Source organism: Pipra filicauda, unplaced genomic scaffold, assembly GCF_003945595.2.
Source record: "Pipra filicauda isolate LSUMZ 115617 unplaced genomic scaffold, ASM394559v2 scaffold252_size1811890_pilon, whole genome shotgun sequence".
Taxonomy (NCBI): Eukaryota; Metazoa; Chordata; class Aves; order Passeriformes; family Pipridae; genus Pipra; species Pipra filicauda.
The window spans coordinates 469,866-487,324 of NW_024104368.1; the positions used below are offsets into that span (position 1 = coordinate 469,866).

Here is a 17,459-nt window from a genome sequence, read left to right on the forward strand (position 1 = left end):
AAGCAAAAATCAAATTACAAGTAGAAAAAAAAATTCTCCTTCTATAGATGGAGGCCTCAGGCAGGACAATACTGAGCTGGCCTAGTCTTCTGTCTCCCAAAGCCTCCCGAATGTCCACTGTGTGTCATTACTCATACGCTTTCCTTTCTTTTATTTCACACACTCTATCTCGGTCACTTTGTATCACGCCCCCACCCCAATTCAATGTGACTTAAAGACATTCCTTTTAAATGTTTTGAAAACATTTAGGGTTTTAGTAAAGGAAATAAACATATGGTCATGATAAGGGGCTTGACTCAATTCCAGTCAGAAAGGAGCTAATGAGATGCACATATAGAGATGTATAAGCTAAATAAACCAAATGGCTTTGAAACCAGAGTGACTCATGTATGTGAGAGTTAAAGACCCAGAGTTACTGTTATCCCATTGTGTACCACAGTGACATTGCATAAAAAGATTAAAAAGAGACAGCCTGACTTGCAGCCCTATTTATGGCATGGAACTGCACCCAGTCCTAGCACACTGTTCTTCTTCAACAGCTACTGAGCATGGGATCCTTAACTTAGACACACAGAAAAGTTTTATCCAGTCTCCGGGGTGGTTTTGATTGTTTGGTTGGTGGATTTTGGTTTACTCTTGCAGAAAGGATGGGAGCAGTGACTCCTACACAGATCAAGAACATAATCACATTATCTCTGCTTGGGCTTTACTAAGCCCATGGCTTCAATCACCAAGCAAAGGCAGTTGGGGTGCTGTTTTTCAGCAAGATGATAAAATGGGGTGCAATTTATGGGAGTAGATGTAGTGTGTAGGCCAAATATGTTTATAGGAAGGATGTTCCTTATTTTTTTGACAGGGTTAAACCAGGCTTATTCACTTTTAATCCTTATTGTTTTGTCTGGTTTAACATTCTGTTTGTCTAGCTCTATCTTGCTTGGAAATGCTGAATTTAAGGTACAGTAACAGCTCAGCTGTGTTAACCATCCCCAGACCTTTAATAGTACAACTTAGAGAAATGTGCTCTTCAGCAGTAGAATCAAAGAATAAGAAAACAAACCCCAATTCCCACAACAGACATAAAACACATTTAACACAATAATAATAATAAAAAAAACCTATGTTGTGTCCTTTTTTTCCTTTTCCCCTAGCTTCACAGCATATTAAAAAAGACATTTATTCTGAGACTCACAAAGCCACTGCAAAGTCTTTCAATGGTCATCTGGGTTTTGCACTTACTGGAATTTATGTTTATAAAGTTCCAGTTTGTACTTGCTTATTGCCCTTTCAAAAAGATTATCTTGTTTTGTCTGTTCCAGGGCTGTGCCTTTTACTGGGGATTCACATCCTGGATCGCCTACTACATCAACCACCCACGGTATACTCCACCATGTATGTATGAGTAGAACACAAATCTGACCTTGGTTTTAAAAAGTTTTTGGCATGTAACCTCAAGTCCTCCAAAATGAATAGATGGTCCCACATGAGATCATATGACTAATCTAGCAGAAAATAGCCTTTACACCCTGTCAGAAGGAAGATTCTTATGTTGGAGGTACCTCTGCTTGTGCCACCAAATGTATGTGCCTGTTCAATAATGGGCAATCACTTTCCAGTCTTATCAACTGGAAACATCGGCCAAGTGGAGGAAACATTGGCCAAGTGGAAAAAACACAGAAATTTTGCTCCTCTTCACAACATTTGTATTAAGAATACAGGAGAAAACTAGAACTGTCTGCATTTTCTTGGAGGAGATATTTATTTGCTAAAGATACATCCTTTTCATGAAAATTAGGATTTTCTTTTTCTTTTTTTTTTTTTTTTTTTTTTTTTTGTTGTTGTTGTTGTTGTGAGAAAACAGTAAAAATCCATCCCATACTGCTGATAACCAAAAGATCCTATCTTTTGAACTTTCAGGTTTCATTCATCATTTTGTTTCCTCTAATCATATTTGATTGTTGCACTGCTGTATCTTCATGACTTTTTTTTACTCTTTGAGCCTTTGCTTCTTTTGAGCATTATTGGCTTCAGTTTTATTTTTTGCTGTTTTACTTCCCTCGCTACACCATAGTCTTTCTTTTCCTTTGTATATTAGATTTATCTATGAGCTTTGGGAACAAAGCAGTTGCTTTGTCATTTTTATTTACACTCAGGTAAATTGCTAAGTTTTCTCAATAAAAAAATTCTTGTACATGACGCTTTTCTTTCAAAACAGCACAGAAGTTCTGTTTCAAAACTATGTGATTCATTGAAAGACAGTTGAATTTGCTGTGGCTTTAACAACAAAGCTGCAGACAATATAGAAAACTCCCTAGACACAGTTTTTAGCGGTCTGGGCTATCAAATCAGTAGGTTCAGCTTCTTTATTGAGGAAATCATTTGTTCAAGATACAGAAGATAAAGCTTTTAGAAGAAATATTTCCAATTGCTTACCACTGCCTTAAAATGACAGTTATAGGTATTTGGGTCTAATGATGGAGATCGCCAGCCCTCTGACATGGTTAGTGGAATCAGTAAAACACTGATGGTTTATTTTGGATGCAGGAACAGGTAACCTCCACAGCCCTTTCCAGCAATCACTGGTCTGGAGTCCAGCAAGGAAAGGCAGGATAGTTGCAGAATTTACCACAGGAGTGGTAAGTTAAGCCAGGCTGACAAAGGGCCTATGAAGAACATCTGCTTAGCAGCTACATGCTCAGAAGTTGACATGTGCTGGTGGTTCCAAGGAGGCCTTTTAGCACGTGCCCTTGGCGTCACTGAGGAGTCATGTGCCAGCCAGAAAAAAAGGGTTCTCAAAAGTAAATGCTTGATGAGACTTGGTCAGGGAGATGAGGTATATACATATGGTTTGTGTCCATCATCTGTGAGCAAGGTTTACTTGAGAACTGCAAACCTTTGGAGATGAACATGGTAGAGCCCTACACTGGTCTGGGGACAAGAGCAAAGAGGAGAAGGCAGGCAAATGACAGGTAAAATTTACAAAGGCTAAATATATTTCTTGCATGGTGAGACTGAAGCATATTGTAGCTATGTAGTAAAGCCTCACTATTGACTCACTACTTAAAAAAAAAAAAAAGGTAGTAGATGATGTAGGGATAGGTACAATTTTGGAAGAATTTGTGACAGAAAGCTAGAACTCGATTTCGCTTAGGAAGACTGTAAAATGCCTTCTCAAACAGGTTAGATGGTTTTTGCTTCCTTCCTTCTGCATTTCAGAGGAAGTTGCAGGGAGAGGCTGTGAGCAAGCTATCTATCTCCCTTGTATGCTGAGTGATAACAAGTTTGCAGACATGTACAAGGCCTCCTCTGGCCACAGAGGGTGGGGAAGGAGAGAGAAAAGATACAAAAAGCATTGGAGAAGGCAGGGCATTGCCTTTTTTCCCCTGGGTGCCAGGTATGTGCAGCATCATTAAAAAGTGGTACTTGCATTTGAAATAAATCTTTTTTTTTTTTTAACAATACCACTGCCTTGGCATTCTTGGGAAAAATAACTGCGTATGTTGTACCTTACAGATAGCTTATGTATTGGGTTCTCTGCTCATGGGGATAGAAAGGCCTATGGATAAGGCTGTGATTCTTGGCCTGGTTCTGCCACTGACCTTTATTTCTCTTTACTCTTTTTGCCTTTTCAATTTACCACCACCAGCTGCTTTGATAAAACAATTGGATAGATGAAGATGGCAAATAAGTAAAAAACATTAGGTGAAACCTGACTTGAGATCAGTGGTGAAGAGACTGGCATTTCTAGAGTGCTGTTACTATTTGTATTGTCTTCATATTGTGTGATAATATCCAATCTTTCTGCTGAGCCTGTCAGGAAAGAAGTATTTCTGCTCCTCAGCACTAGATTAATTTCACCCATAGCAAACCATGTGCATACCGTAAAATGCAATTTATCATTTCATTCTGTTTTCTAGCATTTGGCCACAGACAAGTTTCTTATGCTGCCCTTGCTTTTCTGGTACGTACAAAAATGAAGTTTTATTAATGACTGTGGAAAAGGAGTAAATCACAATTTAGTAATATGCAGTAATACTGTTATGCATTTGTGTATATACATATATGTATATATGACCATGCCCACAGCCCTGTTCCTTTGATGGGATTTAGGTTTCACAGGTTTCTCAGTCAGGAGGTCTTCTGCTACTACTTATGTATACAGAGGTTAATGTGAAGTACTGTATCGGAGAGCCATGAGGACATCAGCAGCATTATTACTACTGATAATTGTGTTAAAACACAATTATTTAGGCAGATTGAAACTTATGGTTTTGAAAACATTGAAGAATTACATCCTAAACAGGCTTTGCAATAGTTCAGCGTACCCTGAATAACTTCACCTCAACAGCTAAACAATAAAAAACAATAAAAACAAACTCTGCCAAAGTGGCTTAAGCCAAGGGAAAGTGCAGCTGACGAAGGACGGCTGAGACTGATGTTTGAATGAACGTAATTGCACAGTGAGACAGAAGCTTAGTCACTTCTCACATGGAAATGTAAATTCTTCCTGTCCTCTGAGGGCATTTTACTTGGAACTGCTGGGTGATGACTTACCCAAGCAAGCATGGGTTAGTATCCAAAACAGTCAGCTTCTTTGAAAGTCAGATACAGATCAGTTTCCAGAAGTAAAACAGGAAGATGGGACATTAACAAGTCTAGGCTCTTTCAGGCAAACACTACTCAGAAAAGCATTCAAAAACTCCTTTAGCAATATTGAAATGCTTTTGTAAATTGGGACCCTTAAAGATCACAGTTTTGGCAGTGTTTGTTTCTGGGGCTGGCCATGCAGTTCTCAGCTTTTCAAACCCTAATAAGGTATAGCAAAGACAAGCAAGATACACATACGAAGAAGTTCACACGCTCCATGAGGCTCTACAGCTGAAAACAATAACCCCGTACATCAGGGACAGGAGGTTGTGGCAGTGGTGGGCAGTAGTGTGCCCAGAACCTTGCTCTCTGTACTCTTCCCAAGCTCAGGGGTTATTTGAAAACAAGAAAACTGCTGAATATCCAGTGCTACCAGAAAAACTAGTCCTCGTCAAAGTCTCTACATAGAAAAAGCCTCCTTTTCTATTGAAACATCCTTCCTTGCCTCAATGTAACATGCCCTGCTATAGCTTTTAGGGAAACTGCTGCCATTAAGCAAAGGGATGAGTCCTGTCAGGGTTGTTTGATATAAAATATGACGATCCCCTTCAGATCTGCATCAGCACCTGGTCTGTGGTCTCAGTTCTTACAGCTCTCTTGAGAACTCCCTACCCATGGAAACTCAAAGCCTTTCCCTTTCAGATCCTGTGCTGGCAGATTCCCAGACGATGATTTTAAAACACCAACAAACAAAATAAAATAATTTGAAGCTGTTTTCACAAGTTTCTAAAACATATGAATAAAATATTTGGAGGATTTCTTTTTCTTACCCTCTTTTAAACCTTGTGTTTATTACATATTCTGATTTAAGTGTATACATCTGCAGCTGCCGTAAACAACAGTACTGAGTAATATGAAGTGTGTCTGCAGGCCCTTCTGAAAGATTGTCACATTTAGAGAAATGAGTCTAAGCTTTGCAGGGATGTTTTTCTCATGGGCTGCACATGGAATATAAAAAGTATATATGTAGACTTAAATATTTTATAATTGTAAATACGGTAAGCTTTTCTGTTGATGTTCCCCACTGCCCCATATTTTATATCTGAGACACTAAGGACTAGCTTACATTTAGCACTACTTCTCAATGTAGAACATTAACAGTCACATTTCTAGAGAGGGACATAAGAGTTAATTACAGCAGAAGGCAGCTGCAGAGTCAAAGGTAAGTCAATAAAAAACCCTGCAGAAATGCCCTTTGCTTGTTTTACTTAGAATTGATTATAGAATTAGTAGGGGTTAACTATAGTTTGTGAATATCTCCTGCTCCACAATAGTATGGGCATCGCACATTTCAGTATGTATAGTGTTTCACAAAACCACTTTTAGCTACAAAACCTTTTTCTTTGAAATAATAGTAATCAGAAAAAAAATCATGTTCCTAGCTGATAATGGGAAGTATGTAAATTAAAATTACTTCTATTGCTATGGCTAGAGTTATAGCTTTGGATATGGTATTTTATAATAGAATTTCCTTTTCTGGCTATTTATTGTTTTGCGTCTGGTAGTTATAACAGATGACCATCAGGTAGTTGTAATTAAAAAAACATAAAAGAACAGCAAGATTTGAACCATAACTACATATCCATGCAAAATAACAGTTTTGCTAATAGACCTGATTTAAACTTTCCAAATAAACCCCACAAAAACCTCTGTCTAAAGGGGGAAAATTTTTCAGCAATGCTATCTACAATGTTCTTTCAGATAACGGCACATTTCAATATAAAATGAAGTTATATATTCTTTCAATTAGTTTTAATTTACCTTTCAATTTAGCTTTACTTAGTTTTACAATTCAGTTTTAAAGTTTAAAGGTTTTTTTTTTTTGTATTAATTTTTGGACTTTATGCTTTTAACGTCTCTAGATTTTAGCATTTTCCTTTTTATTTAATTTCTTAAACTTTTTCCAGCCTTGCAAAATTTAGAATGTCAAATGATATAAGAAAACAGAACTTTTTAACAGTGCATTTTTTCAACTGGAGAGGAAAAATCAGTCTTCAAACCTAGAAATGAATAAGAGAGTTCAATTCAGTCTGAAATGTATGCAGCATTTTGATTTTCTTCGTAGAGCAAGGGAAAAATTAAACACATAAAATTAGATAGTTGTGCTGGCAGGTCTTCTTTTTCAGGAATTGAAACTGGTTTTCCTACCAGCTCCTACTTTAAATATGGGTAAATATTGGGTTTGATTCTTCAGGAGTTGTAACTGAGGAAGTACTGAAAGCCTCAAGAAAATCTGAAATCATCTACTACTACATGCTGTAAAACCAAATGGGGAGACACGATGCCTCTTCCAAAGATTTAAAACATTTAAATATTAACGACCAAGCTTGAGAGGTCGGTTAGGGCTGAAAACGCAAAAGCCAGAGAGTTGCAGAACCAGTAATAATACTGGCTCCGTTCATTTATCGATTCCTGACTACTATCCATTCCACCAGTCTGCCCTTCAGAGAACCACTGCCTTTTTCTTCGCCCTATTTTTTTCCTTCGTGTTATGCTGAACGCCTTTGAAAGTGTGTGTAGGAGGAGGATAGGCACCTTACTCACAACATCTTTGCAAAGCCAGTGCTTTTCACCTGCTTTTTTGCAGCCTGGATTAAACCCAAAATAAATCAAGAAAAGCATCTCGCTGAATTCCTTAGACCCAGAGAGTCTCCCTGGTCTCCCCAGAGCAAAGCATGTGGCCCATGCTGAAGGCCTGCCTGGACTGAGCTCTGCAGTGGCTGAACCAGGGGCTTTCACCCCAGGCTGCATCCACGGTGCTCATTAGACACTCGTGTGTTTCACAAAGATCACAGGCTGCATTTCAGAGTACATATTTTCTGGATACAGAGACTTGAGTTGTAGTGGGGGGATTCTGCTTATGCACTGCAACACAGTTACCACAGCATTTTAGGCATACAACTGAAAACATGTTTTTAATGTCTTGCAGATGTGTGAAGCTGGAAATCACTTTATCAACGTAGCTTTAGCTCACCAAACTAATTCAGGTCTGTCTTTCTTTCCTGTTTGTCTATTTAAGACTGAAGTGTGCTGAACCTATCCATCTTCTGCTGGTGTACAGTAATTTATGTACCTACATCCACAGATTAAAGAAAGATGAACTAGGTACTATGCTATCAGTCTAACATCTTCAAAATAAATGTGGTGACAAGAAAACATTAGCAACACTGTTGTTGTTCCAAAGCTTATAGTAAATCTATCTTAATTAAACACAACTGCAATTTAAATATGTATTTAAGCACAGTTCTTTAAAGCATGCTGGTGACTGACAGCAGATCCATTTTAAATAAGTCTCAAAAACTTTTAAGCTATATTGCAGAGTTTTTAGATACATGCACCTCAGGCAAAGATACACACACATATATACAAATACACAAAGAGACACTCATGAATACCTACACAGGCATCAATGTATACTTATGCTCTTAAAAGGCTGCTCCTAAAAAGGGTTTTCAGGACCTTTTGTATCATGAGAATAGAAGTTATACTATGTGTACTGGCAGTAAAATATAGTTTCAGACATTAATAGTATAATTTTCCACTATAACACCCTATTCAAGAAACTACTTTACCACAGTATGATCAGCTTCACACACAGAAGTCAGTTTCTATTCTGGAAGGCTTTTCATGCACTGTGATTAGGCAGGTGCTTATATTGTTTGGTGCAAGGGGCCTAATTCAGTTTAAAAGCAGCAGGAGCCAAATAATTTAATTACATTCTCAGTGCCTACAAGTATTAAAGATAGCATTGTTGCCAGCACTTACAAATATTGATAATAGATAATTTCTGCAATTCTTTTCTTGCTTTTTTCATATGGTAATGCTAGTCCTTGATGAGAAATCACTGATATATTTCCTAACAGAAAATCTTTCAATTCCAACTTCAGAATAATTAATTATTTTTACCTGCTCACCGGTCCAAGACAGCAAGGAAAGGGAAAAAAACCAACCAAACATAAAAACCCACAACAAAACAAACCAAGCAAAAAAACCCCAACCAACCCCACATGTTTACAAGACCACTGAATTTGTATTATATATTAAGTATCTAAATATAAAGTATACACTATGATCTTTTTGTGTGAGCCTTATCAGCGGCTGTAGAGGGTAATCCTGTTAGCCCTGGACTTTTTTTCCTATTCTAACCAGAGATGCAGGGTGAGGATGTGGGAACAGACAGGTTCATATTCCTGAACCAGGCTGAATAAGATACGGCTGCATCCTTTATATCCCAGTAGAGTGCCCTTAGTCCTCACCTGCTAGCTAGTACACATTAAACTACTTGTCTCTCTCTTCCTCTGAACAGAAGTTGCATCCTCTGGACACGCCAGACTTTCTTGTAAAAACTGATGCAAGGTTCGCTAAGCAGCATTCTCACTGGGATACATACAGCTTTCGCTATCTCCAAAGACTTCGCCAAAACTTTTCTAAAAAGTTGTACTATGAGAGCATTGGCCAAGGGGATGGCTGTTACATAGGCAAGCTGTGATAAGGCTCAGTTCATCTCTCCCTGTATTGAAACTGGTTCTGTCTGATTTTTCCCCTGCTCCTTTTTTTTTTTCTTTTCATAAGGAAATAAAATCTGTTTTCCAAGTCCAACTTACAACCCCTTCACATGGCTCTTCCTGCTGGTGTCCTGTCCCAACTATACATACGAGGTACATGACTTTCTTCTACTTATATGCAAAGGGTAGGTGGTTACTGTGCTTCAGCCTTTGTCTCCAGAAGTCTGCAATGCCTCCATGCAGATCCCTCTGCACATCAATCATGGTGTTCTGTACGTCAGAGTCTCCTTGCTCCCACAAATATTTCTCCACCAGACCCTTCTCTTCCCTCATGTCACTATTATGGCTCTTGTTTTTATTTCCCTCCACTACAGACTCCCCAGTGATCCAAGGATTTACTACTCACCTCTTCACCCCATCCAGCACACTGGGGGGTTCATTTCTAGCTATTTTCCCTCTCCCACTTCCAGTACAAGTACCACGCTCTTTTTCTGGGGATAGCTTTTGAAATCTTACCATTTTGCTTTACGTAAATATACAACTTACAGTGCTTTTTTCTTTGCAACAGGCTGGGTCTTGGATTAGTTTCACAGTGATGACACAAACTCTGCCAGGTAAGCTTGAAACAGAATGAAGACAGCATCTAAAGTGTTTGTGGAAGTGAATTCTGGAAATCTAAAATTTGCCAAAAAAAATTTATAGCACATGAAATATTGCCATCAAATTCCCCTTGTGAGATATCTGTGTAAATCTTCAAAGTGCTACCCTCAGAAAGCTGTGGAGAGTGTGAACACCACTGCAACACCTTATTTGATCAGAATCAGCTCTCTGCTTTTTGTGACATATTACTGTTTCTTCCATTTCCACAGTAAAAGCAGACTTTGAAATTTAGAAAAACAATAAGTCAGTATTCTTCATTTACAGTCAACCATTTTTGATATAGGAAAATTTTTTTGCATTGTAAACCTGGAATAATACTTCTAAAAGGGAAAGAAAAAACCATGTACTTAGTATTTCAAAAAGAGGAAAGACAACATGTTCTTGGTAGCATTTCCCTGTTTACTTGTATTAGGCAGCCAGCTCGTAACTGCAGCCAGCTTAGTAGCATTTGTGACTCTTGTTCAGTACTTTCCTGCATCCTTAGAGACCTAAATACTCATAAAAATATGGCTCCTGGAACTAAGCTTTCTAAAACAGTCACTTTTTAATTATTTTTCCATTTCAAAATAGAAACCTATAAAAACTACTTGCAAAAAGTAGCCCCACATGGTTTAAAAATGAAAAAGCAATGAATTTCAAAAGTGGGTTAAACTACATCATGCAAAGATTAAACTTTAAATTTTGTGTGAAAAGATGAAACATTATTATGCTTTAGGCTCTGATATGGAAATTATCTGAAAGTCTGGGGACATTGCAGGGCTGTCCCTACAGTGGCAGGAGCAGCAACATGTGAAGCACTCTCATCCTTGCTGTAATTGTCCCAGACATAACTCAAGCAGATGCCAAATGAATGTTTCTGATTCACCATCTCATTTTAAGGAAGAAAGGATAATGAATTTGCAAAATGCGCCAATAGAATCATCCCCCATTTGGTGCCACTCAGCCTGAAGGGAGAGGTACCCAAGACCCACTTACTGGCTCCTGACAAGCACAGCAGGGTCCTGGGAAGTCTGTAGATTTTGGGCTTTTTGAGACCTGACTGCCAGGCAGCTAAATCAGGCAGCTACTGCCTACTTGCTCCAGGGCCGAGCTCTCCCTCCACACAGCGGGAAGTTACAGCACAGCTCCCTGTTATGGTTGAGAGCCAGAGGTAAAAACAAAGAAGTGTTATGGTCCAAAAGCAAACCAGAAAAATAGTTGAGAGAGGCCATGGGTAATTCTGTGTTGAGATGGCACCATGGCCAAGGAGGCCTTGTGAGTTATGGTGCAGTTGTAGGTGATATATAGTGTGTCTATCAGATGTGAACATCATCTGTGTGAATTCTGATGTTGAGGATGAGCCTCAGACTATGGTATATGAGCAACTGCAAGGCTGAGAGCAAGGACAGAGTTGTCTCTGCCCACAGAAGAGACTGCAAACATTTCCATAAACCCTATTGCATTCACAGAAACAGACATGGAAAGAAGACACATGATCCTTTTCTTTAAATCTTCTTCCTTGGTAGTTGGCATTTTTGCTTTCCTGATGGTCATCCAGATGTCTCTCTGGGCCCAAAAGAAACACAAGCTGTATCTGAAGAGATTTTATCCAGAAGTGCGGAGAAAAGCAGCTATGATTCCTATCATCTTCTGAGATCTTCGTAAGAGTTGGAGTCCAAATGTACAGTTGAAGAGCCAACTCAGAGCCATTTCATTGAGTAACCAAGTGGATCAGAGGAAGAACTACTGGATATCTTTTTCAGAAAATTAACAATTCAAGACAAAGGGCTTTTAATTAAGTGCAAAAATACAGCTCTTGAATTCTTGGTTCCTGCTAAAAGATATGATTTAATTAGATTTTCTGTAATGGACCTAATTGGAAAGGGACAAGAAAACTGCTTATATTGAATGTTAGATATTTAGCTGGTGTAAGTGGGCACAGATGCTGTTGCAATTAATGAACACGACTCATCTGCATGCATTCAGGTCTGGTAATTTTAAGGTTCAGAGTTATATGTTGACAAGAGTCTTGGATTTTTGCATTAGATGTTTCACAGCCTTATTTCTATTAAACTGCACAAAATCAGCACATTCTGCCTCAGCTCCTCTAAACCATCACATCAAAGGGTGACTGCTTTGCTGTGAGCACCATATAGTCTAGCTTCACAAGGTTTTTCTTTCTTTTCTCTTTTTTTTAAATCAAATTTCATATCAAATTGTTCAGTACAAATTGGCTTAAATTGGTCACTGCAAAGAGGTCTAGCTTTCTTTTCTTTTCTTTTCAGATAGGCAGATCAGCTCCACAATCTCAGAAGGGCACTGTTTGTGAGGTGCTTTCCATTTTGCTACTAATTTGAGGCATGACCTTGGGTACATCATTTAGGTCTGTCTCCCTTTCCTATTGAACAGTCTGGAAACAGCAGAAGACTTTCTGCACTAACAAGCATGTTAAGATCCCCCTGTTCAGTGCCTGACTGCATCCAGACACCATTCACCTTACTTGTATCAGGCACTGTGAAATCCATGGGCACAAGGTGAACCAGAGTACAGCTTGTTATCAAAAAGGAAAGAGATCCTGCCACATGCATTTCTGTCCATATTTTAACTGCCTCAGATGGACACTGCTGAAAGGCTTCAGCTCCCCTTAAGTTTGGTCAGGCTCTATCTTTGCTTTCCAGGACATTATTTCTAAGGGATCCTCTGGGCTTGTATTCAATTCCTGAAAACACTATGTAGCTCCATTTGCAAATCAGTGGCATCCGTGTCATCCAGAAGCACAATTTTAGTCACACAGAGCAGAAAAACCAGAGCTGCTTCAGCAGGTATTAAGATATGGAGAGTTAGGGCATTAAGTCCTTTTTCCATTCTATTTCTGTTGCACATTTATCAATGTCTTTTGGTTCCCTTAGGCTGGTGAAAAAGCTTGCCTAAAGAACTTTATAATCATTAGAGAAACACTGTAGAGTACACAGGCAAGGCAGGCAGTTTGTCTCCTAAAGGCGCCATTATCTTTGCACCAGCTCAGGTGTTCTAACAAAGTTAATTTGCCCAGTAAATTGGGTTCATATCCCTCTTCTAATGTCTAACTTGCAACACTTATCCTATTAGCCACTGTAACTCGATTTCATCTTTGTAATGTAAATAGATCACTTTCCATATTTTTAAACTTGTATCCTGTGAACACCTAAAATTTTTATTCCTCTCAACAGAAAACCCTAATCAAAGTGAATATCTGCTTCTCTAACCCAGACTGCTACTAAAGATCTATTTTTGAAAAATTATTTTCTGTACTCTATAATCGCGTACTTAACAACAATATTTTTAAAACTCTTTTTTTCCAGACAGTGTTAGATGCGTGAGTCAAGACTGTTGTCTGTTTTTTTAATGCAGCTACTGGGGATTCTTTTAATTTCATGTTTATGAAATGTCTCATTTTATCAATCTTCAAGTTTAAAATAGTCCATGTGGGAGGGCAACTTACCAAAATTAATTACTTATCTGTTAATCTTTTGATTGCAATGGCTGCAGCTTTAAGTTTGTTCAAGGCATGTTTCCAGTGTGATTCCGATGGCTAGGAATATGGTTCCTAGAGTTAGCTGAGGCAAAGGAAATACTTCAGGAATTGTTCACCCTGTTCATTAGTTGGTTGTTCAGTACATGGGGTGGGTAGGAGAAGGGTTTTGGCTCTTGTAGTAAATGACTGAAGCTTTAAAGCAAGGTAAAAAGTAAAGTAAAGAGTAAGAGCAAACACTAAGTAAGAACAAGTGAAGATGAGTTGCAGAAGGCTGTCTCAGATACACATGATAAGATATTTTGAAATTCATCAGTGTAGTGCTGATGAGCTAAAACTGCTCTGAACAGTGTTAAATGGCTTCACAAATGGCAATAAATCTAACTTCCTGCACCTTCACAGATCTTCTTCTATTACACTGCCTTCTCTGATTTTCAGGGCAAGTTTCATGTGATTAGAACAGGTAAGTTAACTTCCTGACATGGGGGGCATGTTCTGCTTTAAAACTAAAAGTATATAAAAATGGTCGGTCTTTGTTTTGCTAAACCCATTGGATGCCTTGCTTTTACAAAACACCCAAAACACAAAAAGCCCAGGCAAAGAAAAAAAAAAAAGGCAAAAATAAGTATTACTATATAAAAGACTATGATGGACAGTGATTTAAACCATGAGCACCATGCACATTTTGAACAAAAACAATTGTCCTCACACAAATATTTTCATGAGAAAGTTTGTCATAATTGTTCTGATTACCTGGGAAAAATGCCTTATTAGCCTCTCTCTATACTGGTATTTCTTGTATTAGGGGTTGATGAGGAAGTAAATGGTCAACTGCAAATTCCTTTGACTGTATTTCCTCTTAAGCACAGACCTACCTTTTTCAGAGCCCTCAGTAGAAAGAAGGTATGGGCAAGGCCACCCCACTGCCAGAATGCTGCCATGTTTCAAGGTTAAAGGGAAGGAGTCAACCTCCAATATGAGCCATTAGATGCAACTCAGTACTTTTCATGTGAAGCTGCTCCTAAGGTATTGTGAAGGATGGCACCACTCCGGTGAACTGAAGGCATTGGTGTCCGTGGAGAAGGGAAAATAATCAGGACAACGTGAATTACATTTTGCAGTACTGCTTCTCCATGAGGGCCATGAAATCCACTACTTACAACAAAACCTGATTTGTCCCTTTGAGCTAAATCCCTTTCTGATGCTGTTTTCCTCAGTTTTTGTATTCGGAAAGCTGACTGACCACAGGGCAGTGAATCCACTCTCTATGGTGCCCTGCCCTTGCTGTTGCTCCCAGGGCAGTGTGACTGTCCTGTGGCTTCTGTCAGCACCAAAGCTTTCCTAACTCCCTGTAGAGGCAAATTACAGCATTTCTCATGAAAGGCAGGAGGCAGCAACACTGTACAGCAGAACAATCGAGTGGTTGAAGTTGGAGACACATTCTGGTTAGCTGTGAGGAGCTGTGCTGTCCCATGTATTGGAACAATTCCTGCTTAACGGTCCTCCAGAGCTAAACCATCTAAGCCAAGAAGCCACAAATAAAGCAAGATACAGACATTTCGGGGCTACTAGGCAACAGTTTTGTCAGGAACTTTGTAAAAATAAATCAGATGGAGTACGAACAGATCTTTCTTGGCCTGCCCAATAAGGACTGTGTGAATGGCATTGCTCAGCCAGTGGGTTCAAAGCATATCCCAGAATAATCACTCCCAGTCCACTTGGAGAGACTGCCCAATATCCAGGTACCTCCGTGTCAGGTCACCCTGCAGCTTACAGCTGGGTTTCTGCTGTGACCCTCCAGATGGGCGAGTCTCATCTTTCCCAAATTATTCCCAAGACTTTCAAATTCAGGAGCCTGAAGCTGAGCCTAAATTTAAGCCTTCAGATATACACACTTGGATTTTTGTGGCTAGCTCTTGCCATAAAATGCCAACCTGGAAAAGAGCAGGCACCAGCTCAGGATTCCTGGTGGTGCAGGGAGGCGTTGTGATGGGGAACCGACGTGGCAGATGCTTCTGTACACGACTTGGCAGCCTATATTTGGATTCCCAGTTTGAAAAAGCCCTTAAGACCCAGCCATATGTTTATCTTATAAGATGGTTACCATATCCTCGCAGCTGACAGGTCTGAAAATGATCTCAGTGATTTTGTCTTTCCATAGGGAAAGGGGAGCTCAAAAGGACACTGAAAGCAGGAGAAGTGAATAAAGGCAGATGGTCATCCTTTTTTTAAAGATGCTATTATCACCAAAATATCTTGTATTTTCCATTGTTTTGTATAAAGTAAGTGACTCTAAATTGGCTTTTATCACACTAGGAACTGAGATAAAACAGCCTGCTATCAAAGTAGTTCTTTGAAAGAGAGCTTGCAGTGATAGTTACATATAATAAAATAAAAATCACTGAATGTGAAGACTTCTAAAGCTCACTATAAGAGGAAAAAAGCTATAGGAAAGCAAGAGACTATTTATCTATTTATAGTTTTAACAAGTGCAGCTGAACTAAAAATTAATTCAAACCATAAAGAGCTTTTCAGCAAGCTAATATTTTTCACATGATGCTTTATTGGCTTTCCTTTTCCATATTTTTCTAGGCACAAGTTTTGTCTACAAGTGATAATCCCTGTCATTAACATTCATGGAAGTTCTTAGAGAAACAACTGTATACCTATCCCAGTGTTCGATAAATAAATGTGGACGAAGTGTTGTGCTGTCATTGAACACAGATTGGTATCTATATGAACAATATTTTTTCATGAAAGGCCTGGTTTATCATAGGTGAATGCACAGAGGCTGCCGTATAGCTACAATTCAAGGGGCTTCTCACATCACACATGCTTAGCATCACAGAAGAATGTTGATTTTAATGATCTCTGCACATCTTCAGCCGTCTACAACTCAAACCGAAACTCTTTCTGTGGATACCAGAACCAAGAGCCGAGCTGTCCCACAGCTGGTCCTGGTTGTGGTCCTGGTGTTTGGTTATTCATTTGTCTGGCACACCAGAGACTGGCTCTCACCTGGCTCTGGTCTGTGAGGACATCTAAGAAAACATTCATTTTTCCTTCTTGTCTGACTGGACATGCAGTTGTCCAGATGAGGTTCATTGTTCACTGTGAGACTGAAATAATCTGCATTGAATCTCCTTGTTATGTAATAGTCAATCTAAGACCTCCTTATAAAAAGAAAAGTTAATGGTTTCTGTAATATATGTGCTTAGATTAAAAAAAATCTACCACAAAGTAACACCTCCACACTACCCAGGCTTCTAACATGTACCTGCTTTTATTTAACTTCTAAAGCTTTTGAAGACTGAGGAACCGAGTATGAGGAAATCATTTATAGTTTAAAGAAATGTGTAAGAGTATTTAATAATACTAATGAATTCTATGTATAAAAAAACAAACCACATCTTTTGTCGAAGAAATCTGATTGTTAGTCAGTTTCTTCCTAACACACAGTATTCTTCCTGTGAAAAAGTAATATATCTCTACCAGTGATCCCTTTCATTGTTTCAAGTACCTGGTCATACTCAATGGGAAAAGGCTTTTGCTTCAAAATTACAAGTTCCACCATTTGGGGGCTCTTTTAAAGCACTACAGGACAGGCTCCAGAGAAAACAGACCACATCAATCATTTTTTTCCTCTTATTCATACTAAAAAGTTTATAAGTTTTCAGTTGGCTGGTGAAACTGTGACACTGTTACAAAGCAAACAAATATTTAAAAAGGTGTCCCTCTCCTCAAGACAAGAATAGAAATAAAAGGTACTTTTTATCTCTTCTATTAATAATATGAGGCCATTTCCAAGGTTCAAGGGCATCCTTGCAGAAGAAAACATTGATTAGAAATCTGGAAGAACAAGACTGTGGTTGCAGTGTGCTTTTAGGGATTAGCAGCTATGTCTTTTTGAAAGAAATTTCACTCTTTCTGACAACCGAGCTTGAAAGAAATGGATTAAAGATGACACATCTCCAATATCGCATCTAATGAAAAACAAAGTACCTATTCTTGAACCAAGAGGGAATATTTGTCATATATACAAACGCTGTATTCTTCCACCTTCTTTGCAGAAGGTGCTTTGAACTGGACTTGTAAACCTTTCATTCAAACTCGTAATTATTTACCTGTTAGAGCTTTGATATACACAGCTATGTCAGAGG

General features: G+C 38.7%; 1 protein-coding gene and 1 long non-coding RNA gene across 2 annotated transcripts in view; one reads left to right on the forward strand and one right to left on the reverse strand.

The window, feature by feature from the left end:
- The window catches only part of TECRL (trans-2,3-enoyl-CoA reductase like), a 62,430-nt gene extending 50,696 nt beyond the window's left edge, over positions 1-11,734 (forward strand). Inside the window, exons 7-12 of the mRNA XM_027725065.2 lie at positions 1,317-1,389; positions 3,915-3,958; positions 7,574-7,631; positions 9,217-9,302; positions 9,718-9,763; positions 11,315-11,734. Coding sequence (XP_027580866.2) covers positions 1,317-1,389; positions 3,915-3,958; positions 7,574-7,631; positions 9,217-9,302; positions 9,718-9,763; positions 11,315-11,442 — 435 coding nt within the window. The 3' untranslated portion in view covers positions 11,443-11,734. The remainder of the gene's footprint in view (positions 1-1,316; positions 1,390-3,914; positions 3,959-7,573; positions 7,632-9,216; positions 9,303-9,717; positions 9,764-11,314) is intronic.
- The window catches only part of LOC113990043, a 271,781-nt gene that overhangs the window by 505 nt on the left and 253,817 nt on the right, over positions 1-17,459 (reverse strand). The gene's annotated exons all lie outside the window — the stretch shown is intronic.